The 27,901-nt window shown below is 42.6% G+C and overlaps 1 protein-coding gene across 1 annotated transcript in view; it reads right to left on the reverse strand.

Moving 5' to 3' along the window:
* LOC126187687 (lachesin-like) overlaps window positions 1-26,392 on the reverse strand; it is a 542,701-nt gene extending 516,309 nt beyond the window's left edge. Inside the window, exon 1 of the mRNA XM_049928927.1 lies at window positions 26,239-26,392. Within this exon, the coding sequence (XP_049784884.1) occupies window positions 26,239-26,377 (139 nt within the window). The 5' untranslated portion in view covers window positions 26,378-26,392. The remainder of the gene's footprint in view (window positions 1-26,238) is intronic.
* Between the last annotated feature and the right edge of the window lie 1,509 nt (window positions 26,393-27,901).

A 27,901-nucleotide genomic window follows, 5' to 3' on the forward strand; every position in this document is an offset into this window, starting at 1 on the left:
CCACGACAAAGGAAACAGTCCTCACTTCGGAGTCGTCCGCCGTTTAGCGAAGCGTTTCCGTGCGTCGGGCAATGTAAGCTAACTGACAAAACGTTAGTCAGACACATAAAAAAGCGCAGTGGTCGCTCCAGAGCGATGAAGCTGGTGTGGAACTACACTGTCGTATAACTCTCCACCCTTGTCGTAATAGAACTGAAGAAATATTCATGAGCCAGTCAAAAACACACAGCCGGCCGCGGTGGCCGAGCTGTTCTAGGTGCTTCAGTCTGGATCCGCGCGACTGCTACGGTCGCAGGTTCGAATCCTGCCTCGGGCATGGGTGTGTGTGATGTCCTTAGGTTAGTTAGGTTTAAGTAGTTCTAAGTTCTAGGGGACTGATGGCCCCAGATGTTAAGCCCCATAGTGCTCAGAGCCATTAAACCATTTTAACCAAAAACACAGAGATGACAGTATTCATGGAATAGCTGTATGCACATATATAGATGGCGGTAGTATCTCGTACGCGAGGTATAAGAGGGCAGTGTGTTGGCGGAGATGTCATTTGCGTTCTGGTGATTCCTGTGAAAAGGTTTCCGAAATGATTATGGCCGCACGACGGGCATTAACAGAATTTAAATGCGGAATGGCAGCTGGAGATAGACGGATGGATATTCCAATTCGAAAATCGTCAGGTAATTCAATATTCTGAGACCCAAGCGTCAATAGTTTGCAGTGTCAATAGTGTACCAAATTTCAGGCATTAGCTCTCACCACGGACAACGCTCTGGACGACGGCCTTCACTTAACGAGCGGAAGCAGTGGCGTTCCTGCTGACTTGTCAGTTCTAACAGACAAACAACACTGCGTGACGTAACTGCAGAAATCAATGTGGGACGTACGACGAAAGTATCCGTTAGGAAGATGGTGACATCCTGGTGGCCTTGTGACTGAGGCAGTGTAAGGAGTTACCTGCGAACTGTACACTGGGTATAGCCTATTCTATAAATCTTCCTCCAAAGAAGTCCGTGGGTGCTGTGCGACTAGCTGCCTGTTATTTATGGCACGCGGGGCATGTGCTGAGACGGAGAGCTAGCGTAATATTGTTATTACACACTGTGTGTGTGTGTGTGTGTGTGTGTGTGTGTGTGTGTGTGGTTAAGTGTATTAAGCAGAAACAGATTTTTTTTATCGTTGTGAGCGTTATCATTTATTTGCTCCATTGATATTAATAATTTATTGTTTTACTGGATTTTTGTGACTGAGCTAGTAGTTCGTTGCAATGAGATAGATAGTTGTTGCTTTTATGTGAATGAATTGCCGCATATGTTACTGTATGAGGAGTTATTCAGATATAAGCGTAGGTAAAATGAGATTTTCACTCTGCAGTGGAGTGTGCGCTGATATGAAACTCCCTGGTAGATTAAAACTGTGTGCCGGACCGAGACTCGAACTCGGGACCTTTGCCTTTCGCGGGCAAGTGCTCTACCAACTGAGCTCCCAACCGCGACTCACGCCCCGTCCTCACAGCTTTACTTCTGCCAGTACCTCGTCTCCTACCTTCCAAACTTTAAAGAAGCTCTCCTGCAAGGAGACGGGGCGTGAGTCGTGGTTGGAAGCTCAGATGGTAGAGCACTTGCCCGCGAAAGGCAAAGGTCCCGAGTTTGAGTCCCGGTCCGGCACACAGTTTTAGTCTATCAGGAAGTTTCATAAGCGTAGGTAGTTTGGTAGCGTTGTGGGTAGCTGGTGTCTTAGTTGTCTGGTGATGGTAGTAACAGTAAGTGTAAGTACAGATGACGGTTGTATACCTGGTTAGAGATACGTTTAAGTATTCATGAGTGTCGTAAGTTTTACGTGTATTATTTCTGATTATGGTGGAGTGCCAGACATTGTAAATTGTTTGTCTTGGTGCCCGTTATCTATTCTTTTGTTAAGGTAAGATCTGAATTTGTTCTGTTATTGTTATATCGATAATAGTGTTGTTGGTTATTTTAGCCCATCTTAAGGCTACAGAAATACGTGTATTATTTTACTATAAGTGGTTTACCATCAGTTAATTGAAGTTTCGGTGCTTGATAAAACAACAAGCTGAATTTGATGTCTGCATATCCCGCAGACCAAACCCGCCCTGCATCTAAATCCCACATAACAACCTGCAACAAATTAATTTTTGTTATTTAATTAACTGCTATGCAGAGATATACACTGAAGAGCCAAAGAAACTCGTACTCCTGCCTCGTGAAGAGCCCCTGCGAGCACCCAGATGTGCCGCAACACAACGTAGCATGGACTCGACTAATGTCGGGAGTAGTGCTGGAGGGAACTGACACCATCAACCATATGTTCAATAATGTTTGTGTCTGGGGAGTCTAGTGGCTAGCGGAAGTGTTTAAACTCAGAAGCGTGTTTCTGGAGCCATTCTGTAGCAATTCTGGACGTGTGGGGTGTCGCTTTGAACAGCGTAATTGCCCGTCCGTCGGAATGCACAATGGACACGAAAGGATGCAGGTTATCAGAGAGGATGCTTACCTACGTGTCACCTGCCAGAGCCGTATCTGCACGTATCAAGGGTCCCGTATCACTCCAACTGCACATGCCTGCCGGCCGCGGTGGTCTTGCGGTTCTAGGCGCGCAGTCCGGAACCGCGTGACTGCTACGATCGCAGGTTCGAATCCTACCTCGGGCATGGATGTGTGTGATGTCGTTAGGTTAGTTAGGTTTAAATAGTTCTAAGTTCTAGGGGACTGATGACCACAGCTGTTATGTCCTATAGTGCTCCGAGCCACTTGAACCATTATTTTGCACGTGCCCCACACCATTACAGGGCCTTCACCTGCTTTAACAGTCCCCTGCTAACATGCAGGGCCCATGGATTCATGAAGTTGTCTCCATACCCGTACTCGTCCATCCGCTCGATTCAATTTGAAACGTGACTCGTCCGACCAGGCAACAAGTTTGCAGTCATCAACGGTTCAGTGTCGGTGTTTACGGTCGCAGATGAGGTAAACCTTTGTGTCGTGAAGTCATCGAGGGTAGACGAGTGTGCCTTCGGCTCCGAAAGCACATATCAATGGTGTTTCGTTGAGTGTTTCACAAACTGACACCTATTGATGCCCAGCATTGAAATCTGCAGTAATTTGCGGAAGGGTTACACATCTATCACGTTGAACGATTTTCTTCAGTCGTCGTTGGTCCCGTTCTTGCAGGATCTTTTTCCGGCCGCAGTGATGGCGGAGATTTAATGTTTTACCGAATTCCTAATATTCACGGCACACTCGTGAAATGATCGTACGGGAAAATTCTCACTTCATCGCTATCTCGGAGATGCTGTGTCCCATCGCTAGTGTGCCGACGTTAACAGCGCGTTCAAACTCACTTAAAACTCGATAACTTGCCATTGCAGCAGGAGTGACCGATCTAACAACTGCACCAGGAACTTGTTGTCTTATGTAGGCGTTGCCGACCACAGCGCCGTAATCTGCCTGCTTACATATCTCTGTGTTTGAATAGGCATGCCTATATCAATTTCTTTGGCGCTTCAGTGTATGTATATCACTGATCTCGATGTATTAGAGTCGGTGGATTAATTTCGTTCCTCTTCTATAAGAAGCAAACGAAGTTCCTTACAGCCCTGCTTGCATCCCACTCCTATTTTTGTCTAGGTGCAGGTAAGAACGTCAGATTAATGTCTTTGAGTTAATTATTCCGTTGGGAACCGTAACTTCTGTGATGCGATGATTTTCCGCGATTAGCGCGCTATTGTTTGCGTATCTGCATCCTTTGTCATAGAAGATGCCCTCTAAATTGCTTGTTATTCGAAGATTGATTATTGTTGCTCTACATTTTTACGCGGTCAGCCATCACCAACTCATTGCTCTTCTACAGCGAACTTTGTGCACGATGTCGTAGCAACGGGAAAAATAATGTTAACAATGCACACAGTCGACTATAGTGGGAGTTTGTTCAAACAGTATCTTGACTGAAAACTAAACAAAATCATTTTCACTCCCACTGCAGGCTTTTTGATTTCCCACCTCAGAGCAGTTAGTATTCTGAGGCCAAATACAATCTAGAATTCCAACTTTATTCTGACTAAATGAATAAAGTTGCCCAGTATGGTGGGAGTAACAACGCGTGGCCAACATGTCTACAACGAATGGTGTACCACTCGCAGCCACGTAACACGGCATAAGGAGAACTAGAAATATTATAAGCGACAGGTACCGGGGACGTGTGTTAAGCTTCGTCAAAGCCAGTCGTTTGAAATGGGATAGAAATTCCTGCTTTCTGTAATTCAAGTCCATCTGAAATAGTTTCAGAACGAACATCGCACAGTGAACTACACGCAGTGGCCCTTTGTAATCGGTATATCGCAGGAGGTCATTGCTCGTAGCCGCACTTCTTCAGAAAATAAAAAATGGACAATAAGTGACAGAAGTGCATCGAGTAGATATTCTGACAGTTTTAAAATGACTCTCCTACCGTCGAGTGCACCCAGTCCACAGTTTAATCCACTGCACAGTCAGGGTGCAATTTAGGCTGAAGGTGGTTGTATGGTTTTCGTGAGGTGTTTAACATACCATTCAAGTTATAGCGTCCATGAACTAAGATATTAGTTTGAACTTTCTAGACTTGTTTATTACATCAGCCGACCTCAGTCCGGTAGAAAATGTGTGACACTATTTCGAACAGCGTGTGAAACTACCTTTAACAACGATGTTGTGTCTCCAACCAGTTCATAGATGTTGCCCACTGATGAGCCATGTATATAATCGGAGTTAAGCCCCTCAGCGCCAGTTAAGGACTGAAGATGGTGTACTGAAGCACCGAAACTGGTAGCCCTATGATGAATATGGTAAGGACGTCTGTAGGTGCTCCATTTTATTACAGTGTGGATAATGTTTTGACTCATCAGTGTATATCCGAAAACAAATCTGAAAGAACAGACACCGTACATATACACTACTGGCCATTAAAATTGCTACACCACGAAGATGACGTGCTACAGATGCGAAATTTAACCAACAGGAAGAAGATGCTATGACATGCAAATGATTAGCTTTTCAGAGCATTCACGCAAGGCTGGCGCCGGTGGCGCCACCTACAACGTGCTGACATGAGGAAAGTTTCCAACCGATTTCTCATACACAAACAGCTGTTGACCGGCGTTGCCTGATGAAACGTTGTTGTGATGCCTCGTGTAAGGAGGAGAAATGGGTACAATCACGTTTACAACTTTGATAAGGGTCGGATTGTAACCTATCGCGATTACGGTTTATCGTATCGCGACATTTCTGCTCGCGTTGGTCGAGATCCAATGACTGTTAGCAGAATATGGACTCGGTGGGTTCAGGAGGGTAATACGGAACGCCGTGCTGGATCAGAACGGCCTCGTATCACTAGCAGTCGAGATGATAGGCATCTTATCCGCATGGCTGTAACGGATCGTGGAGCCACTCTCGATCCCTGAGTCAACAGATGGGGGCGTTTGCAAGACAACAACCATCTGCACGAACAGTTCGACGACGTTTGCAGCAGCATGGACTATCAGCTCGGAGACCATGGCTGCTGCTACCCTTGACGCTGCATCACAGACAGGGGCGCCTACGATGGTGTACTCAACGACGAACCTGGGTGCACGAATGGCAAAACGTCCATTTTTTTTGGATGAAACCAGGTTCTGTTTACAGCATCATGATGGTCGCATCCGTGTTTGGCGACATCGCGGTGAACGCACATTGGATGCGTGTATTCGTCATCGCCATACTGGCGTATCACCCGGCCTGATGGTATGGGGTGCCATTGGTTACACGTCTCGGTCACCTCTTGTTCGCATTGGCGGCACTTTGAACAGTGGACGTTACACTTCAGATGTGTTACGACCGTGGCTCCACCCTTCAAAAAAAAATGGCTCTGAGCACTATGGGACTCAACTGCTGTGGTCATAAGTCCCCTAGAACTTAGAACTACTTAAACCTAACTAACCTAAGGACATCACACACATCCATGCCCGAGGCAGGATTCGAACCTGCGACCGTAGCGGTCGTGCGGTTCCAGACTGTAGCGCCTTTAACCGCTCGGCCACTCTGACCGGCTCTCTACCCTTCATTCGATCCCTGCCAAACCCTACTTTTCAGCAGTATAATGGACTACCGCATGTTGCAGGTCCTGTACGGGCCTTTCTGGATACAGAAAATGTTCGACTGCTGCTCTGGCCAGGACATTCTTCAGGTCTCTCACCAATTGAAAACGTCTGGTCAATGGTGGCTTAGCAACTGGCTCGTCACAATACGCCAGTCACTACTCTTGAGGAACTGTTGTATCGTGTTGAAGCTGCATGGGCAGCTGTACCTGTACACGCCATCCAAGCTGTGTCTCAATGCCCAGGCATATCAAGGCCGTTATTATGGCCAGAGGTGGTTGTTCTGGGTATTTGTTTATCAGGATCTATGCACCCAAATTGCGTGAAAATGTAATCACATGTCATTTCTAGGTGTAACAATTTTAATGGCCAGTAGTGAAAATATATGCACCTCGGCGGCAATTAATGATTATTCAGCGAAGATTTACTCGTCGTCCGACCTCTTGCGGGAATCTTCATAAGGCTATGAACAAAAAGGGTAATGAAGGGGGCAGTCTACGTATGTAGTGGGGGAGAGGATTGTAGCTTGGGTCGGACGGGGAGGTGCTCCGGAGGCCACAGCGGTTAAGGCAACAGCTCGCCTATAGCGGGAAATCCAGGTTCGAGTCCTGGTCCGGCACAAATAAAATTTTCAACTGCCCCCATTCAATTTCTTTCGATGCCCGATTGTGCCTAACGTCGGAATTTCAACCTCACTGAGATGAGGGCTATTCTGTCATTTTAGAGCCATCCCTCCGTTAACTACAAGACGTGCTCTCGTCGTTTACTATACGTATTTACACATCCTTATTCCATCTTTCTCAAAGAATACATCTCGCGAATCAATGTCGAGCTACATGCGGCAGAGTGTGTGCACTTGAGAAACTTTCTGGTCCAGGGCCCCGAAGGAAAAACCTTGCTTTTCACGAGGAGTGCCCTCATAGACTGTGCTGTCAAAGCACGTCCCACCCTAACCGGTTGGAAGGTAGGGAAAAGATACTGGCGTAAGTAAAGCTCTGACGGCTGGTTTCAGTCATGAATAGTCAGGTCAGTCGATAACAGCATTGCCTTTGAAAGTTGAATTTCTGGGTTCCAGTCAGATCCGACACGCAGATTTTACCTGCCAAGAAGTTAAATTTAAATTTGGCCACATACATGGCCACACGCTTTGCTAATTTTTGAGAATTGTTGATGGGTGTGGAATACAAAAATATCTCCACATATTGCAATAACTAGTAGTCTTAGGGATTAAGGTGAGGCGAATGTGGAGTCACAGAACTCGATCAATCCATTGCCCATTAAATGTTTGTATTTGTTAGCGTCCTGCGAGATGTAGATAATAGGGTGGTGCGCCGTCACTCATACACCACTTCTGTTGTATTTCTGCAAAGGCGAATTTCTCCAATAGAGCGGCTAGTTTTTCGGTAGATCTTGGTGATACATTATGCGACGGTTCATTTCCGTCACCTGTACTCGCGGTTTTGAATTTCCACTCAGCGAACCCAGCGTGGACGGCGCGCGCCGCCGGAGCTATGCACACGGCGGCAGCAAGTGCTGGGAGAGCGCTTCGCGGATTGGAGGAGCAGCATTGATCTCCCGGTGGCCAGAAAAATCGCTGCAGAGCTATCAACGTGGACAGATCGAACGAGGACGACGTCGTGTTCTGTTGGCGAGTGAGCCTGTGTATTGAGTCTTCAGGGAAATTGTTATTGAAAAACTAATGGACCGTTTATCAGAAGAAAATTGTTCCTGAATGGTTTAAAAGCACTTTCGGTTTACCATTCTGAGTTACGAACATCGTACTGACACAGAAGGTGAATGTACAATTTTCTGTGTTTTGATTTATGATCAACTGAAGTTATAACATTCTATAATCCAATGGCGAGGCCGATGGTAGTGACCGATACCTACTGCTTAATTTAAGAAGGATTTCTGTTGTTTAAAGCATCTTTAGGTGATTTAGAGTACCATCTGCTGTCTCACTTACTAAGGACATGGGCCTGCCACTGTGGCCGAGCGGTTCTAGGTGCTTCAGTCCCGAACCGCGCTGCTGCTACGGTCGCAGTTTCGAATCCTGCCTCGGGCATGGATGTGTGTGATCTTCTTAGGTTAGTTATGTTAAAGGAGTTCTAAATCTAGGGGACTGATGAACTCAGATGTTAAGTCCCATAGTGCTTAGAGCCATTTGAACTACTTTTTTGAACTGAGGACATGGCTACATGAGTTCGTTTCTTGTAGGGCTGTGTTCTATCGATATTCGAGAGGCACAGTTCTAGATAAACGTTGTTTATTTTTTATAAGATTTATTGGTGTAAAATTATTTCAATTATCAGAAAATTCTTTAAATTTCTGTCACGGTTTTCGATTTCTGAGGAGAGTTACTTCATACTGTTTCAATGATTGTGGCTTGATAGTTTCTTAATCAATAATAAAGTACATAGCTAATCTGGAGGTCACCTCTCCTGGTAGACAATTTATTTTCAAGAATAAAGAAATATTGAAACTGTTAGCACACCTTTCTATCCCAGAACTACCAGTCCTAAAATCGTTATAAATAGTACCTCATAATTTTTCTGGTTAAGTTGTAACACAACGGACCTTCTCAATGCCGTCAGGTGACGAGATGTGAGCGTGGGTGACAGCACTATACCGCAAACAAAGAAAGAGTCTATACGAGGCAACAAGCAATCAGATGAAAAAGCCTGAACCTTTAGTAATCAAAAGCCCATCAGTATTTTCATAATTCCCGTATCAGTTATTTTGGAGTTCCTTGAAATTCAGTTTTGATTCAAACCATTAATCATATCCTGAGGCAGAGAAAACTTCACGATAATTATTCATATCACACACAGAAACTAAAGTCGCAAAAAAAAAGAAAAGAAACAGCTGACGTCATTTTGAGAGAAGATGACAATTTACTCACAATGGCGGCAACTTTTAAAAACCGCTTTATTACCATAAAGTAAGGTTGATGATTCGATAGATAGCGTGGTTCTGTGCTAGAACGCTTGTGTGCCACACGGGCGTCTTGTATTCGATTCCCTGTTGTGGCAATTTTTTAAAGAGAGGTGCATATTCTATGATTATTTCTACGAAGAGTAAAATACATAAGTATGAAAAAATGAGTTGAATTATTTTTTAATTTAAACGGATTTCATTAACAATATTTTATAAAATATCGGCAATTAGTAATTTATATGTGCAATGCAAACTGGAATTTTGTATGCAATATGTCACAGGAAATAACAAGTCGTGCAGTTTCCATAAAACTCCAATTATGTGTGTGTTAATTAGCACATATTTCACGAATTTTATATTTAAATGACATAGGTATTCGAACTAAGCGAGAAAATAAACGAAAACAGTAATAACTGAAACTTAACTCGAGCAGTAATTTAGAACGCTAAAGACTTTTCTCCCATCTTTATGTATTTCATGCTTCACGGAGATGCGTCATTGCATTTTCTAGGAATGGAACCCAGACCACCTATCTGGCAGTCGAGCACTCTATCGTAGAGCCAGGGTGCCTGACTGAAACTTCAGGGTACTAAAGGCGCTCGGAAAACTTCAAAGACGCTTTTCAAGAGAATTTCTGAGAGTTCCTTCGTACTATTTTCTGGGACTGATATTTGAGATCTGAACTTCACTTATCATAAGTATAAAAAATTATGAAATTCCAATTCCCATGTGGTCTCCTTGTGAGCCAGAATAGGAAACCTATTTTGGCAAAAAGTCGTGGTCAGTCCCTGTGGCTCTGCCGCGAGGCTGTCCGCTGGAGATGGCTGCTCGCACTCGTAAAATCTCCGTCCTGCATAAATGACAGAGGCAAGTTACGTACTGGTCGATTAGGAGTGAATATTGTTCTGGTTATACTTGTATTTATGTAGATAAAATTGTTTCATAAAATGCTGTAAATTTATTTTAATATTTAATAACCATTCAGAGAATGTCTAACAATTACGTTGACCTGCTTTCGCTTTCGATGCGTTATCGAGTCAGCAACGACAGTAGCAGACAATATGACATAAGAATTCAACGACCATCCAGCAATAGTCAGCCGCTCTGGTGGATGAATGGAATGCCCTGCCTCAAGAACTCGTTAGTAACCTTCTGGGCAGCAGTGGGAGCAGATTGCAGAGCACGCACGTGTTGATCTTACACTCTGTTAAGAACCATGTCCTAACTTTCCGAACGTTCAGGGAAGTGTTCGTCTTACTAGGTATCTCTTTCAGTCGCCTCCTGTGCCGTACCCTACTGTACTGTACTGTATTGTATTCTCCAGCACGGTAATGAAGGAGTTCTTTATATGTACGGTCCAAGGTTAACCGAGCTTCTTACTTGTCAGTGGCCACATCATGCGAAAATTACATTCGTCCTTGAGTTTTGTACGCCAGTGAATTCATGAGAGCCATTCAGTAAGTAACGAAATACATTTTTTCTCTTCCTTTTTCGTTTGAGAAAATGGGAACTTTGTTTTGGAACATCCTGGAATATTAACGATTCAGTTCCGACAGGTGGCGGCGCTATATGTAACCTTCAAAATGGCCTCTGTAACGGAGCTGCGTTCCAAGCAGAGAGCTGTCATAAAGTTTCATTTGGCGTAAAACCAGACCTAGCAGATATTCATAGGCACTTGCAGAATGTCAACAGAGACCTGGCAGTGAACAAAAGCACGGTGAGTCAGTGGGCAAAGCGTCTATCATCACCGCAGCGAGGTCACGAAAACCTGTCCGATCCCTCACGTACCGGCGAACTTCCCACAGCTGTGACACCAGCAGTGCCGAAAATTGAAAAAACTGCTTCAGCGTTTTCGTCACCACAAGAAACGCAAATGAATTTCTCCTCACGCAAGGTCTCACAAAAGTCTGCGCAGCCGAGGGGAACACACGAAACTTCTATTCTCTTAAAGAATCAAGTTTGGCAAGATCCCTAATAATAACAAAGCAATTTTTCCAGTCGTGTTGACGTCTTGCAGAAAACAAGTGATTGCTGGCAATCTGCACGACATAGAACAGTGGAGATATTTTAGAAAGCAGATCTGAATCGTATCAAATGTCGCTTCTGTGACAGAAGCATTGTTTACCTTTTCTTGTTACGGATCCATTGTCAGATACTGCACATAAGATGATTGCTCGTCTTGGAGGCGGTTCAGCACATTGTGAGCATAATAGGTCTTGCTGGTCTTGTAGAAGTGACGCCAAATGTAATGAACTTTGGGAGATCCCAGTTTTCCCGAATCGTAATCCAGTTGGCATATTTGAAACTTCCACCTCCGTTCCCTGCACAGTTCAGCTGCTGTGAGGAGCTCTGTAGACATCCAAATAACGGAGTTATCCTATCAACATTTCACTAAGGGACTTTCATATAGTGCTCCCAGAGTCGGTTACTTTGGAAACAAACAGGTGGTCTCGATATTATGAGAGGATGGAGTATATTTTAAAGCGCTGCCTGTGAGGAGCGCGCAGACCCAGCCCCCGACCGCTGGAGTGGAGTATTTTAATATCGCCGCAATGCGTCCTGTGTTGGCGCAGGTGGCTCCGGGCAGACACAGTGTCTGCGGCGGTCCCCGCGGTATGTGGCTGCCTGCGTTCCTCGATCCGCCGCGCAGAGGCTCGCGTGAGATTGCCATCGGCCCCGACTCCGCTTGTATTGCCTGGCGTAGCCTTAAGGTTGCGGTCCGGAATCTGTTCAATACATCTTCCATAACCTACTGCGATCTATTATTGCTCTGAGAACCCGAACGTCGATTCACCTACGTTAGTTTCTTCCCACCCCGTCGTAGTATCGCGCGAAAGACGTAAATTCCTTTCGAAACTGATCAACGTGCACCTTTTTATTTTAAGGATATATCACAGTTTGTACAAAACACGAGAGTCTCTCTCGATACAAATGCCAGGTCGACACAGCCTAGAATAACAAAGGATACCGGTTTGATCGCAGCGCGCCTTTTTTATATAAAGTTGATGAAATTCAGAAACGGAATACTTATTTTAATCTGAGGATACGCACTAACACATATGCTGCCCTGAATACGTTTTTATGCGTAGATTATGTAATACTATTGTCGGAACAATAATGGCAACCTATGAAAGAGAACCTGTTTTCTGAACGAAATTTCTAAAAAACTGAAAAATGATGATGAAACATGACTTCTTAAGTAATAGAACCCAGTACATTGTCCTCGATGGTGAGTGTTCATCGGAGGTGAGGGTATCATCTGGAGTGCCCCAGGGAAGTGTGGTAGGTCCGCTGTTGTTTTCTACCTACATAAATGATCTTTTGGATACGGTGGATAGCAATGTGCGGCTGTTTGCTGATGATGCTGTGGTGTACGGGAAGGTGTCGTCGTTGAGTGACTGTAGGAGGATACAAGATGACTTGGGCAGGATTTATGATTGGTGTAAAGAATGGCAGCTAACTCTAAATATAGATAAATGTAAACTAATGCAGATGAATAGGAAAAAGAATCCTGTAATGTTTGAATATTCCATTAGTAGTGTAGCGCTTGACACAGTCACGTCGATTAAATATTTGGGCGTAACATTGCAGAGCGATATGAAGTGGGACAAGCATGTAATGGCAGTTGTGGGGAAGGCGGATAGTCGTTTTCGGTTCACTGATAGAATTTTGGGAAGATGTGGTTCATCTGTAAAGGAGATCGCTTATAAAACACTAATACGACCTATTCTTGAGTATTGCTCGAGCGTTTGGGATCCCTATCAGGTCGGATTGATGGAGGACATAGAAGCAATTCAGAGGCGGGCTGCTAGATTTGTTACTGGTAGGTTTGATCATCACGCGAGTGTTACGGAAATGCCCCAGGAGCTCGGGTGGGAGTCTCTAGAGGAAAGGAGGTTCTTTTCGTGATTCGCCACTGAGGAAATTTACGGAACCAGCATTTGAGGCTGACTGCGGTACAATATTACTGCCGCCAACTTACATTTCGCGGAAAGACCACAAAGATAAGATGAGAGAGATTAGGGCTCGTACAGAGGCATATAGGCAGTCATTTTTCCCTCGTTCTGTTTGGGAGTGGAACAGGGAGAGTAGATGCTAGTTGTGGTACGAGGCACCCTCAGCCACGCACCATATGGTGGATTGCGGAATATTTATGTAGATGTAGATGTGCTTAAAACAATAATTTTTTGTGGAAATGATAAAATAATAGAACAGATTAATAGAGAATGGTGAGAACAGGCAGAACTGAAGCTATGACGTGAGTTATGCCTTGATATTTAAGCTGATTAGAGTACTGACAGCGCTATAGGAAACTGCCGGATTCGAGTCACTGTCCGACACATATTATAAAACTGTCATGAAGTTTCACAACAGGAGAATCATTTTCATTAACTGAACTTAGATATCAGTCATTGTTTGATACACAGCATTAAGCTGTCAATAAGTTTCAGAATAAGACAGTCACTCTACTTATTTAGACTGAGATACCACTAAACAAACGTCCACAAAGCCCTTCACTTTCGTGAAATAAATCAATATTTGGAAAGCAATACACAAAACAAAAAATACTACGGCTGTCTGTACAGCACAGTAAGAAAGCGAGCAATTGGTTACAATCAGACGACATACCCCAAATCATTAACTGGATAGAAAACCCCGTAGAACAGTGATGCAGAAAAGGAGTGCAAAGGAAGTGTGAACTGTTGTTGTAGGCAGTGACTGCAAGAGATTTAATTTGGCTGCAAAGAGTAATTGTATTCCTGTGTTGAAATTTTCTTATGTTTTAAGGATTGTGTTACTCTGGATGCTGCCCAGTTGCTGTGTGGTTTTATGTTGTTGTTTCGGTGGTTCAATCAGTGGTGCGCGTCGTCCGTTGTAGCTGCTCGTTTAATTGGGGGACGTCCGCCATGGTAGCTGAGTGGTCGGCGCTGCGGAATGTCATACCTAACAGCATGGGTCGATTCCCGGCTGGGTAGGGGATTTTCTCCTCTCAGGGACTGGGTGTTGTGTTGTCATCATTATTTCATCCCCATCGACACGCAAATCGCCGATGTGGCGTCAACTCGAAAGACTTGCAACAGGCAAACGGTCTACCCGACGGGAGGCGCTAGCCACAACACATTTCTATTTCACTTGGGGGACGACGCCTTGGCGGCAGTCAGTTTGAATTGGAACCGATACCGCAGCCGCTGTGTTTATCAGTAGATTCCAGTTCTTCGGCGAATTTAGGTATTTTATTACTTGTTCCTGGTGACGCCGAGATGGCTTTCTTTCGTTCTTCACCGTTCCTTTCAGCTTTCATTCAGACTGGATCTGGGATGTAGTTTCTTCGCACTTCTAGCGTGCCATTACTTGTCACTGAAATTTTCTAATACCTGAAATATGCATTTCATTGTACTGGGTTTTTAAGATAATATTCATGAAGAGAAATTGTGAGCTGTTTCTGTTTTTATATCTTAAAAGTATCCTGCTTTTGTGGGAGTTTTCGTCAGTAAACCATTTATTGTTTGAATGGTTCGTAAGATTTATGTAAAGACGGATTTAAAATTATTGATTGTTTGGAGTGGGCTTTGACGCCCGTACACATTTTCTCTGTTTAGTAGTGTTTCAAATTCTATGGTAATTATGAATATCATTCTGGGTAAACAGCAATTTGCTGTTGTCATGCAATTGTTAAATAAAATCTGTTGGAAATTACAAACCAGAGTTTGTGTTTAATTGGTAATTGTTGCCAATTATTGCCTTGTCTTTATTGAGTTTAAGTAAGCCTGAGCGTCTGTTCCACGTCTTAATTTGACCGTGGTTTACCTAAGTATATGTTTGTTAGCCTTTCTTGTTAGTGATTTTGGTATGTAACTCTCCCGGTCTAGAAGTAACGCGGGACTTCTTGTTTCGTGTTATAAAAGCCCTCATTCGTTTTCCATACTCTTTATCAGCTGTCTATCGATTAGCTTGCTCGATTATTATCGGAGCCGCTGTCTCACATCTAGGCAATAAATTAGCACGAAACCAAGACATTTCATACTAGCGTCTTGGTTGTATTTTGGCAGTGAATGAAAGCGGAGGTGTTTTGGCAGAGCCATACTTATAGACGCACAAGCGCCATTTAGAGACGAAGGAATTACACCTCGGGAAACAGCTGAAGAAAAATGGTGTTATTCCTCTGCGTTGGCCTTTTCTTTTAATTCTTTGTATTAAATCCTCTGCATAATCAGTGCGCCGCCCTGCGAGTGTGAAAATTTCACGTTCTGTTGTCACGAAAAGCTAGTGACATCTAGGGACACTGGAACTTGCTGACAAATTGATCTTCTTTGCCGGATCAGAATTTAAACCGGTCTTTTGGGGACACTTCTATTATCGATCGCGCTATCCAGATAGATTCACTACTCACACAAAAAATTCAATCCTACCATCGCCCCTCCTTCACATTCCAATTCTCAGACAAGCACTCCCGCATACATTTCTCGACTGGAAGAAACGATATCAGACTCAAATGGCTTAGCCATAGTCAATTAACTTCACTTTGCAGGAGTGCGTGCTGTTTCTGGTAGAACTGAAGCTATGAGCGTGTGAGTGGTATGGACGAAGGACCTTTGAGACACCTCGGATACTTTGCTTTTTTAGATGAATTGGACATACTAATAAATTTCACATCATAAAATCGATACATGACAAGGAAATAAAGTAATCGTAGATCAATAAACACATAAAGTGTTCTAGAAAAATTCACGAATTTTGTAAAGTTTCTGTGTCCACAGGTTTCTAAGAATGGCAGACATAAAGAAACAGTCAGGTTAGGTCAGTGTGGTTCCCTGTAAAACTCGTAGAGCCGGTCTTTGACCAGCGCAAACATTTATACTCTGTTTCGTAAACGTGGGTCTGGTTGGTATAACATTTGAACATATACACCGTATTTGAGGAGGAAAGGTCTTTCAGCAGAGCAGATATCATCTTTGAGGAGGAAAAGTCAATATTGCGAGAGATAACAGTTGCAGCAAAATGTTCTTACGGTGTATCCCGAATGTTCTCAAGATGTTTGTGTACGTTTGCAGTTAAAAAAGTATTCCAGCTTTATTAACTATCTGTAAGTATCGGTTATAGCGATTGTTTAGATTTTTACATGTTTCGAAATATTTTAAACAGTTGATAATAAATTATTGGGGCGTAAACCACTAATTTCACTTTACTTAGTACTACTATGGAAAATGTGCTGTTTTACTTTTTCTTTTTTGTTTTTAAAATTCTGCATTGCTTTATGATGGCAGTAGTTCACCTCATATGTCTTTCTTCCAACGCCATAAATACAAATACAATGGTTTTATGCCTGTAGCTGTGAGGTTTTTGTCCCAGGTTTAAAAAGTAATGCGGAGAGCTGTTGCTCGTCGTTGAGAAACTGGTCTGACGTTGCGTGTTTACACTCATTGTAGAGCCGCAGATGATTGCGTTACGTTGAAACCACAATGCTTTTAAACAGATTTGTCTAATTATTATAGATAACAGCTTCATGGCGGACTTTTTTCTTCTCATACGAGTCAAGTGATTTCAACGGTAGATTTTTATACTTGAATTTTTGAAAGTGTAGGGCTGTAACTCGCCAGCTCTATTGTTCCTTGGGTAACAAGTTAATTTGAGAAACTGCAGATAACAGTTGCGAGATTAGACTGTAATGCTTATGTTACGTTACATTCCGCAAAGTTTCGTTACATTTTGTTATCACCTTGAAGGTCAAATGTTTCTGGCAGACAACGTTGACACCTGGACAAGCAGTAGGGTGATATGTTGAACTCCAAGATTTAATTTCTTTTTAGTCATCAGTATTTCGATTGGTTTGATCCTTCGCTCCATCTGTGCTCGCTTCTGTTAATCTTCTCATAGCCAGGTAACCATCACACCCGATATATTTTATAATCTGCTTTCATTTTCCTGTCTGACTGTGCACCTACCGTTTCTCTTCATTACGGGTCCTTCCTGCGTCATCTAGTTCCTGGATGCCTTACTAGCTTGTCCCGTCTTCTAACAAAAGTCTTCCAGTCACATCCTTCCTCAACTGTTCTTTTCAGTTCTGTTTCCTTTTGTATTTTATCTATGTACAAAATTTTAACATTCTTCATTAGAATCACATTTAAAATTCTTCAGTTTCTTCTTCTGATGACTTTAGTGGCCCGAGCTTCACTTCTATACAATACTGTTGGTATGCAGTTTCAGGACTACGCTTTCAGTTACACAGAGATGGAACAAAAATATGAAACATCTCGAGAAATACATGCTTGAACATAAAATCAGATGCTAGCCAAACCTGCAGGTTTCGATGTCGTACTTGTCCAGGAAAAGACACCTGTGCAATATCCTAAGTACGTTACGAGTGCCAGTCGTTGACAGAAAAGTGTTCTGCGTAGCTGTGAGTGCATTGCGTCGGACCTAAGTGAATTCGATTGTAGCTAGATTGTTAGTACTCGTTTTGTGTGTGCTTCCGTAACAAAGGGGTAACGTATCGAATATTTGTACCGTATACATGGAACGCGGAAAAGCATCATCCGCTAACTCATTACGACGACAAAAGTGTTTGTTGAGTTATCGTGAAAGTCGGCCAGTGAAGAGGATTGTGATGAAAAATGAGAGGATAACGGTAGCAAAACAAACAAATGGAGCTCCATGAACAGGGAGCTGCAGGGCGAACTACAATTCCGGTACAGTTATTCAATGATGAAAATGGTCGTAACATGAAAATGTGGTGTCAAAGTCATAAAACCTTGACTGCGGAGCAACGGAAGGAAGTCATTTGGTCGTATGAGTCTTGTTGGACACTGTTCCTAACTTCTGACAGATATTTTCGTTCTCACGAAACTAATTGTGACGAAATGCGCTGCTATTCTGTGGCCTTACTATTTCGTCTATCAATCCTGTTCGATAAGGGTCACAGACTGACGAACAACGCTCAAGTAAGCAGAAATTATATGTTCAAATGTGCGTGAAATCTTATGGGACTTAACTGCTAAGGTCATCAGTCCCTAAGCTTACACACTATTTAACCCAAATTATCCTAAGGACAAACACACACACCCATGCCCGAGGGAGGACTCGAACCTCCTCCGGGACCAGCCGCACAGTCCATGACTGCAGCGCCCGAGACCGCTCGGCTAATCTCGCGCGACGCAGAAATTATAAATAAAATAACAACTACCGCTACTGCAAAAAAAAAAAAAAAAAAAAAAAAAAAAAAAAAAAAAAAAAAAAAAAACTGAATTAGTTTGAAACGACCCACCGGACAGCAACTTATAGACTGTTACGGAAAGTGTTGTAATGGTTTGGCTGAAGGTCTGATAACTGTGTGCCTGCTGCAGATACAAATCGTCATATTGGCAGAACGCCCTCTACGTGACCCTCTCACTCCACTTCTTTCCTATCTGGGAATCCTAAATCAGATTTGAACACAGCCAAGTCTGAAGAACTCGTTTAGTTCCTTCACGACAGTATTGAGCCTAATTTTACTGTCAATCTAGCTGTCATTCTCCTTTTTACTAACCCTCCTTTTTGCTTTTCTTATACCTGAGGCTATAATTAAAGTGCAACTACTCACGAGGCTCCAGCGCGAGCTATAATTGTGATATGGCAAGGAAACTTGGTAGATATGCTAATGCATTAATGCAGCACCAATTTACGCTGGAAAAAAAAATTAGTTCCACTTTTGGCCACCAGGTGCAAATCTGGCACTATACAGCATATCGTCGATGTATCTGGTGCTCATATTGAAGAAACCGTCTCAGCAGCGGATTGACCTGTTGTGCCCTCGTCCCACTCCTGATCCATTATGTATGGAGACGTTTCTATACTCGTTCTTATATTCATGGCGCCAGATTTGCACCTGGTGACAAAAAATGGAACTATTTTTTTTTCCTGTTGTTGATAAGTCTTTCGGGTTATATGGCCGTGGTCTATGGAATTCTTCTATTCCTAACGTTTCATCAAATACTACGTTGGACATCCTCAGAGGCATGGCAGGTCCTGCTGAGTCCTGCAGACTGACGAGTCGGGCGTCGGAGAGCGGCCTAAATACCGAGGAAAGTGGGCGTGGTCTAGCTTGCACGTAGTAGCAGAGAGAAAACTAGTCAAAGATAAAACGTAACTATCGATAATACTTCGTCATAGATAAAAATCACTTATCGATTTTGTAACGCCACTGTCCATATCTCGCTTAATTTCAAGGCCTCTTCTTTTCTATTAAAATTATCTTCATGTTTATAAATTTCAATAACCTCCCTATACAGTCGTGGATAATAGTTCGTCGTAGCACTTAAAACTGTAGTTTCAGAAAACTTAACTGCATGGTCACCTGACTGAAGTGCATGTTCCGCAACGGCCGATTTATCTATTTTTACCAGTCGGCAAAGACTTTTACGCTCCTTTACCCTCGTATTCACACTTCTTTTCGTAGTACCAATATAGTTCTTGCCACAAGCACACGGAATTTTATACACACCGTTAGATGCTAATGGTGGCCTTCTATCTTTAACAGAACCAAGTACTTGTCCTATTTTTCTGGTAGATTTGAACACCGGTTTCACTTTATGTTTCAGCAAAATATTTCCGATTCGATCTGTAACCTTACTAATGAAAGGTAAAGACACCGTGTTCTTCCATTGCTGTGTACCATCCTTGTCCTTTGGTCTGCTGTAATTAGGTCTTAAAACTCTATTAATTTCTTTTTTTGAGTACCCATTCTTTTCGAAGGCCTGTTTCAGGTTATTCAGTTCCGTCCACTAAACTTTTGATTACACCTCTTTTTTGTTGTGGGTGATGATTGGAGTTCTTATCTAAGTATCCATCAGTATGTGTGCTCTTCCGAAGCACATTATGTTTTAGACTGACATCGGTCTGTTTCCTCGGTATTTAGGCCGCTCTCCGACGCCCGACTCGTCAGTCGGCAGGACTCAACAGGACCAGCCATACCTCTGAGGATGTCCAATGTAGTATTGGACGAAACGTTAGGAATAGAAGAATTCCATAGACCACGGCCGTATAACCCGGAAGAATTATCAACAGTACCATCCGGTCGTGAAAGCCTTCATTGTATGATTATTTTTTTTCCAGCGTAAATCAGTTCCGCGTTAACGCATTAGAATATCTACGTAGTACGATAAATACAGCCCACATTGAACCTCTGTAGGAGTTGCACTTTAGTTATAACCACCCGCTACTTAAGCCACATTTTGCGATAAGCAAGCTGTCCATTTCAACAGGTTTAAGTCTTCTCCCGCACCCGGCCGTACTACTAATATGTGTAAGCCGCCAGACTGAGACGTTGGCGCGCCACGGCGCTTCGCCCCCCCCCCCCCCCCCAGCCATTCACCCGCCGGCTCCGACCCCCTTCGGCCGCCTCGTTACTGTTTCAGCAGCGGCGCGGCGCGGACATTGACGGGGGCCTCGACAATGGCACCTACCGAGGCACGCGCCAGCCAGCCGCTACGCGGGGGATACGCCTCGCCCGCGCGCTACTACGCTCATTAAGTTTTCAGCCTAAGCGTTCGCGTGTCTTGCGCGCCGGCATAATTCTCTACAAAGTTTGTACAATGGGATATGCTGCATATTACAGCGAGTGGCGTGTTCGTCTACATTGTTTACACGCTTCCTGGGCCACGACTCCCTCCCCTCGGCCGGCAGAGGGGTACGTCAAAGGAGGGAAGTTTTTAAAAGGTTGCCCGTCAAGGGCGCGCAGCCTGTTGTAATTAAAACATGTTAAAATGTAGGCAAATTTCCCGGCAGGCAAGCTACCGCTTTTCCATACCGACCACAAAGGCCCTCGCTTTGTTTTGAGCTCCCCTCCAGAACGACAAATAACCGCACATCCCCGATTATATTTTCTTCCGGTCTCAAAAACAGGGACGTTCTTAAAAGCTGATCCATTGGATCGGCATTGACTCCAAGAAAGAAAAAGTATCTGTCCCTAATTCTACGCATTTCGTGTTCCGCAATTCGTTAATATTTCAAGAAAGATGTATCTGACAGTCACCAAGAGCTACATAGGAAACATAACTTTACTAACCAAGGAAATAATTTTCCTGAATCAGTCTGCTGGCATTGTGGATATTTTGTTAATAAAACAGTCTATACCGCGAAATATAGGTCTGGTACTTTATTTAAAACGTCGTTTACGTTACTGCATCACTACATGAGAATTGTGTTGTTATGGTCTTCAGTCCGAAGAATGGTTTGATTCAGCTCTTCATGCTACTCTATCCTGTCCAAGTCTTTTCATCTCCGAGTAACTACTACAACCTACATCCATCTGCTTACTATATTCACCTCTTGGTCGCCCTCTATGATCCCCTCCCCCTGCCCTTCCTATCGACCGATCACTTCTTCTAGTCGGGCTGTGCCACAAACTTCTGTTCAAAAATGTTCAAATGTGTGTGAAATCTTATGGGACTTAACTGTTAAGGTCATTAGTCCTTACGCTTACACAATACTTAACCTAAATTATCCTAAGGACAAACACACACATCCATGCTCGAGGGAGGACTCGAACCTCCGCCGGGACTAGCCGCACAGTACAAGACTGCAGCGCCTTAGACCGCTCGGTTAAAAACTTCTCTTATTACCAATTTTTTTCAGTATCTCTTCATTAGTCACGTGATCTAATCTTCAGCATTGTTTTGTAGCATCACTTTTCAAAAGATTCTGGACTGTTTATCGTCCATTTTCCACTTCCATATATGATTACAATCCATTTAAATACTTTGATAAAAGACTTCCTGACAAATCTATATTCGATGTTAACGAAGCTCTCTTCTTCAGAAACGCTTTTCTTGCCACTGCCGGACTACACTTTATATCGTGTCTACTTTGTCCATCTTTATGTTGCTGCTCAAATGGCAAAACTCATCCATACTTTAAGTGTCTCGTTTCCTAGTCTAATATCCTCAGCATCATTCGATTTAATTCGTCTGCATTCCATTATCCTTATTTTGCTTTTGTTGGAGTTCCTCTTGTATCCTTCTCTCAAAGCACCGTCTATTCCGTTCAACTCCTCTTCCAAGTCCTTTGCTGCCTCTGACAGAATTACAGTGCCATCGGCCAAGTTTTTCTTTCTCTTCCCTGGACTTTAATTCCTGCTCTAAATTTTTCTTTGGTTTCTTCAGAACTTAGAACCTGTAATGTTACGTTCAGTGTCTAATCTACGCCTAAGCGGGGCGCATGTTTTATTGATTCATTGTTTTACAAATTCTGAGTTTTGATCTCATGATACCAGTAGCCGCAACGACGTTATAAAATAAGTAGCTTATATATTAAGTAATATACATGTTTTTATTTGAAAATGAAACCGTCATTCACTAACTGTTTCGATCAACTGCTCATTAGGTATTTTGAATTATTTTCGTCAGAATGCGTTGTATCGTTCTTTTTCTATCATCTCCACAATAAGAACGATGCCATACAGACTAACGTAGATACTTTTACGATACTTTATGAATACCGGGCGATTCAAACTGGTAGTGAATAAATGTTTATTTCATCAGTAGCTCTTAATGATTCTTACATTTTTTCATTAAGTACCTTACAATTTGTGGCATCGAACAAGATGTCACTGATACCGGGATGTATATTAATTTCGCCGTAATGACAAACAAATACGTACAAGACATTCTGACTTTTACTGTTAGGTTGCTAGCTATCTTTGGGCTTCATTACCTCGTAGACCTCCCATCCTGGATTATATCGTACAGTGTACGACTGGCTCCAATCAATGGGCATCGTACGCTTCGCGGTAACTAAACTATGTTATAATACCAAGAAACGTACTGTTATGGTGCAAGACACAGTTAGACTTTTGCGGAGCAGGAACGTAACCGGATCTGTATCGAATCTGCACTCCAATTTACCGACAGTTGACCTAATACGCTAGTCAGCCTAAGCGTAGTTTTTGGAATCTTTCCGACAACATCTGGATGTTTTCCATGATCCCCTCAGAAATACAATATATATAGCAGTTGAAAAATAAAAATATATAGAGTAAAATTTAAATTATGCTTACGCAGACGGCGTACACTTTATCCTCCGCGTTAGATTAAGATGTAGCAACACGAATACCAACTGAAATAAAATAACATTAAATATTGAACCGAAAGCGTGCACTGTATCAGAGTGGCACTAACACTAGTATAGATGAAGATTACTGGACCGCTACATCTTTCTTCGAGTCTCCACATACATAGTACATATTCATGGCACAGATGAATCATCAGCAAAGCTCTGTCTCCATTCTATAACTGTAACACAACAAAGAGGGAAAGCAACTGCTCGTATTACTAAACAATTATTTGTAAGCAGTTATTAGTACGCTACTGTCGTTTTAGCTTGAAACTTGTCTTTACATTGTGACACATTTTCAATTGTTCAGTCGACTTAGTGGCAGTGTATAAAAACTTCACTACAAATTCTTTTCATCCATCCTCACAAAAAGCGATATCCAGATATAAATTTAACAATGAAAGTAGGAAATGTCGATGTCTGTACTCTCTCATCAATGCTACGTTGCAACTGCCGATTAGTGAATTAAGATATTTGGTAAGTGCACAAATTTGGATCATCAGCCTCGACCCTCTGGTGTAGCACATCGTGCACAACAAATTTTAGTGGGGCCCAAGAGCACATGTTTACGGCAAGACTGAAGATCGACGACAATGGTACAATAATTCGCTAGATTCGTACAACTGCCAGCTGTGTACGAACTTCTCTGATACGTTTCGTGTAAAGCGTAAAAATGCCTCCTCTTTCTTACTGTATGCTGGTCGTCATTTCAAAATTTCATCTACGTGCCTTTATTTACAAATGAATGAAATCTTATGTTGTTTCGCAGCTGCATTAATTTCGACTGAAATTTCAAAGAAAAGCACATGTTCGTACCACTCTACATTTTGCAGACATTCATAATGTCCAATGTAAGAATAAAATTCGTTAAGAACTTACCTCCTCTACATCATGTAGCTATAGTAATAAGCAAAATGAGCGTGCGCCGACACTCAGAACGAAATTTAAAATTGTTATGGGAACTTTGTTGTATACAGCTTCAATCATAACTTGGTTCTCTTTAATGAGAATGGAAAACAGTTTTTACACTAAGCAGTACACCAACAGGTAGCTAATTGTGAAAGGGTTTGTTACAGCCGAGTAAACAGCGGTGGAATATACCTATTCCTCTTATATCGCGCAAATCTCACAACTTTGAGCTCAGTTTATTGATTAAGAACTTATACACAAGCGTTTACGTAAAAAAATTAACTCACTTTGGTTGGTGATTGTAATCGGCATTATAAACTAAACAATTCCTAACGTTCATTTCCCGAGTGATTCACAGACGCACTACTGACTGTGAGAGTCAAAATTTACAAAGCCATTTCCCTTGAAACATTATGGCCAGTCATTAGCAAATACATCTCATTTCTGAAGATGATTTCAGACTCTGTGTCTATCTCACAAGTTTATAAACAAAAGTACAGTTCAACTTTCATCTCTTATAGCGGAGATGTTACTACGAAGCTAACACACGTAGGTGGTAGGCTGTCGTGAAATCGCATCCGATCGCCTGGCTCTACTGACCAAGCTAGCAAAACATGTGACTTTCGCTGCACTTCTCGCTGCACAGTTTAATAAGCGGGACACATGGTCTTACCTGAACCGCTTTAGTCATGTGCGAACAACGTTCATTACTTTTACAACCTCCACATTCTTGATATTTATGCATGAAATAAACTATAGCTACGAATACTCGAGAGCAGTCATTTAATGAAATGTTCTTGCTGCTAATAACTAGTTTAGGGTCATATAGCTGCCATCTTCAAATGACTCATGCGGAAAATAATATTGTAATTCATGAAGAAGCAGCTGGTATTTTTTTCATAGTTATAACTGACAATCAGAATTATCCACATTGGGCAAACGAAATTTAATAGCTGCAGTACCAAAGTTAATTTTAGAATTTATTATAACAGAATTTATATTCGATGATAATACTTTTGCCGAGTAACTGAGACCAAATTACAGAAATTAACAATACCAGTAATAAAAATATAACTTCTCAGACCTTACAGGTGGCATACTGCTAAATTTGGCTTTTGAAAATACGCTGCAAGCTAGGAAGAAATACTTGTTTGCAAACTGATACTATCACACCAAAACCTGTGCATGAACATCATCTTCGTGTAACTTTTCAGTAAGAGTGCTGTAACATACTTGAAGCAAAAAATGTAGAACTCGAACATATTTTTATTCTGGCGGTTATTTATTATTTTTGTCACATAGTTCAGTCTCTGGTTATATAAATGGTATTTCCTTCAGGCTGAAATATATAACAAAAAAATTAGAAGACGGGCGTTGTGTTTCCCTGAGGCAGTATTCCTAGTTTCTATGACATAGTTGAACATGCATAACTCTTTTTAAATATCATTTAAACCCGTTAATCGCTGTCGTTATTTAAAAGACCTTTCAAGGAACAGGCAGTAACGTATATTGCTAGATATTAAACAGATGGTGTCTTTCTGCAGTTCAGAAACTATATTTTAATCGAGGTATACTGAAGGACTACCCGTTCAACGACAAAAATCACCGTATAAGCCATTATCTGAGACATTTGCTGTGGTCCTTGTCAGTGTGAAACTCCAAGCCAGAACATGATACGCATATATCTGCTAGCAACAACTATCAGTTCTTACATCGCTGGAGAACACAGATAAGCTGGGGCTTTTTTTTAGGAATATATACATTACAGATTCGAGAGAAGACGTAAGACGCTGTGTTTAAAATATCTACAACATTCACTCTGAAATATAAGACTCTGAGGAAAGAATCATTTGTGATGGAGATACTGAAGCAATAAATAAGAACATAATACTGGTAGGTTGTTTGCAGGAAGGATATACGAAATAATCAAAATCCTAAGTTGAAGTCAGGCTGGGAAGAACGGGGAAGAAGTATTTTAAAAGTACAAGAAAAGAAAAAAGAAGCAATGAAAATTAGAAAAATTACCATTGTATATGCATAGTCACATAAGTTTTGTTTCCATATTGATTGGTTTCTAATATTCGCTGGTCGTGTAACTAGATGTTTTCCAGTTTTCGGTGAGACGCCAAACGTCTCTTGTTATTTGTACCGTCGTTATGACTACGCAGAACGAAGAAAGTGGCTCTCACCAGAGTAGTCAGGTGAGGCTACGATGGCTGCGGCCGCGACAGCCAAGCAGGCGGCCCCCAGAAGCAGCAGCTGCAGCGGCGCGGACATCGTGCGGCTGCCCAGACAGGGAGAGAGTACGCAGCGTGTTTGCCGCTCCATGCGTGCGCGCCGACACACGCATGCCGACTGGCCGCCGCGGCGCCTGCCTCGCCGAGTATACCAGCCCGCGAGACGCCGCCGCTGCGCAGGCGCAGATGCGCCAGGGGAGGACGGTGGCGCCTGGCCGGTAGGCAACCACGTGCAACTCACCAGCCACCTGTCCTGCCGCCGAAGACGTGCCGATATCTACCTGACTGTTGTTGTTGTGGTCTTCAGTCCTGAGACTGGTTTGATGCAGCTCTCCATGCTACTCTATCCTGTGCAAGTTTCTTCATCTCCCAGTACCTACTGCAACCTACATCCTTCTGAATCTGCTTAGTGTATTCATCTCTTGGTCTCCCCCTACGATTTTTACCCTCCACGCTGCCCTCCAATACTAAATTGGTGATCCCTTGATGCCTCAGAACATGTCCTACCAACCGATCCCTTCTTCTGGTCAAATTGTGCCACAAACTTCTCTTCTCCCCAATCCTATTTAATACTTCCTCATTAGTTATGTGATCTACCCATCTAATCTTCAGCATTCTTCTGTAGCACCACATTTCGAAAGCTTCTATTCTCTTCTTGTCCAAACTATTTACCGTCCATGTTTCACTTCCATACATGGCTACACTCCATACAAATACTTTCAGAAATGACTTCCTGACACTTAAATCTATACTCGATGTTAACAAATTTCTATTCTTCAGAAACGCTTTCCTTGCCATTGCCAGTCTACATTTTATATCCTCTCTACTTCGACCATCATCAGTTATTTTGCTCCCCAAATAGCAAAACTCTTTTACTACTTTAAGTGTCTCATTTCCTAATCTAATACCCTCAACATCACCCGACTTAATTCGACTACATTCCATTATCCTCGTTTTGCTTTTGTTGATGTTCATCTTATATCCTGCCTTCAAGACACCATCCATTCCGTTCAACTGCTCTTCCAAGTCCTTTGCTGTCTCTGACAGAATTGCAATGTCATCGGCGAACCTCAAAGTTTTTATTTCTTCTCCATGGATTTTAATACCTACTCCGAATTTTTCTTTTGTTTCCTTTACTGCTTGCTCAATATACAGATTGAATAACATCGGGGAGAGGCTACAACCCTGTCTTACTCCCTTCCCAACCACTGCTTCCCTTTCATGTCCCTCGACTCTTATAACTGCCATCTGGTTTCTGTACAAATTGTAAATAGCCTTTCGCTCCCTGTATTTTACCCCTGTCACCTTTAGAATTTGAAAGAGAGTATTCCAGTCAGCATTGTCAAAAGCTTTCTCTAAGTCTACAAATGCTAGGAACGTAGGTTTGTCTTTCCATAATCTTTCTTCTAAGATAAGTCGTAAGGTCAGTATTGCCTCACGTGTTCCAGTATTTCTACGGAATCCAAACTGATCTTCTCCGAGGTCGGCTTCTACTAGTTTTTCCATTCGTCTGTAAAGAATTCGTGTTAGTATTTTGCAGCTGTGGCTTATTAAATGATTGTTCGGTAATTTTCACATCTGTCAACACCTGCTTTCTTTGGGATTGGAATTATTA

This window comes from Schistocerca cancellata, chromosome 5, assembly GCF_023864275.1.
Source record: "Schistocerca cancellata isolate TAMUIC-IGC-003103 chromosome 5, iqSchCanc2.1, whole genome shotgun sequence".
Taxonomy (NCBI): domain Eukaryota; kingdom Metazoa; phylum Arthropoda; class Insecta; order Orthoptera; family Acrididae; genus Schistocerca; species Schistocerca cancellata.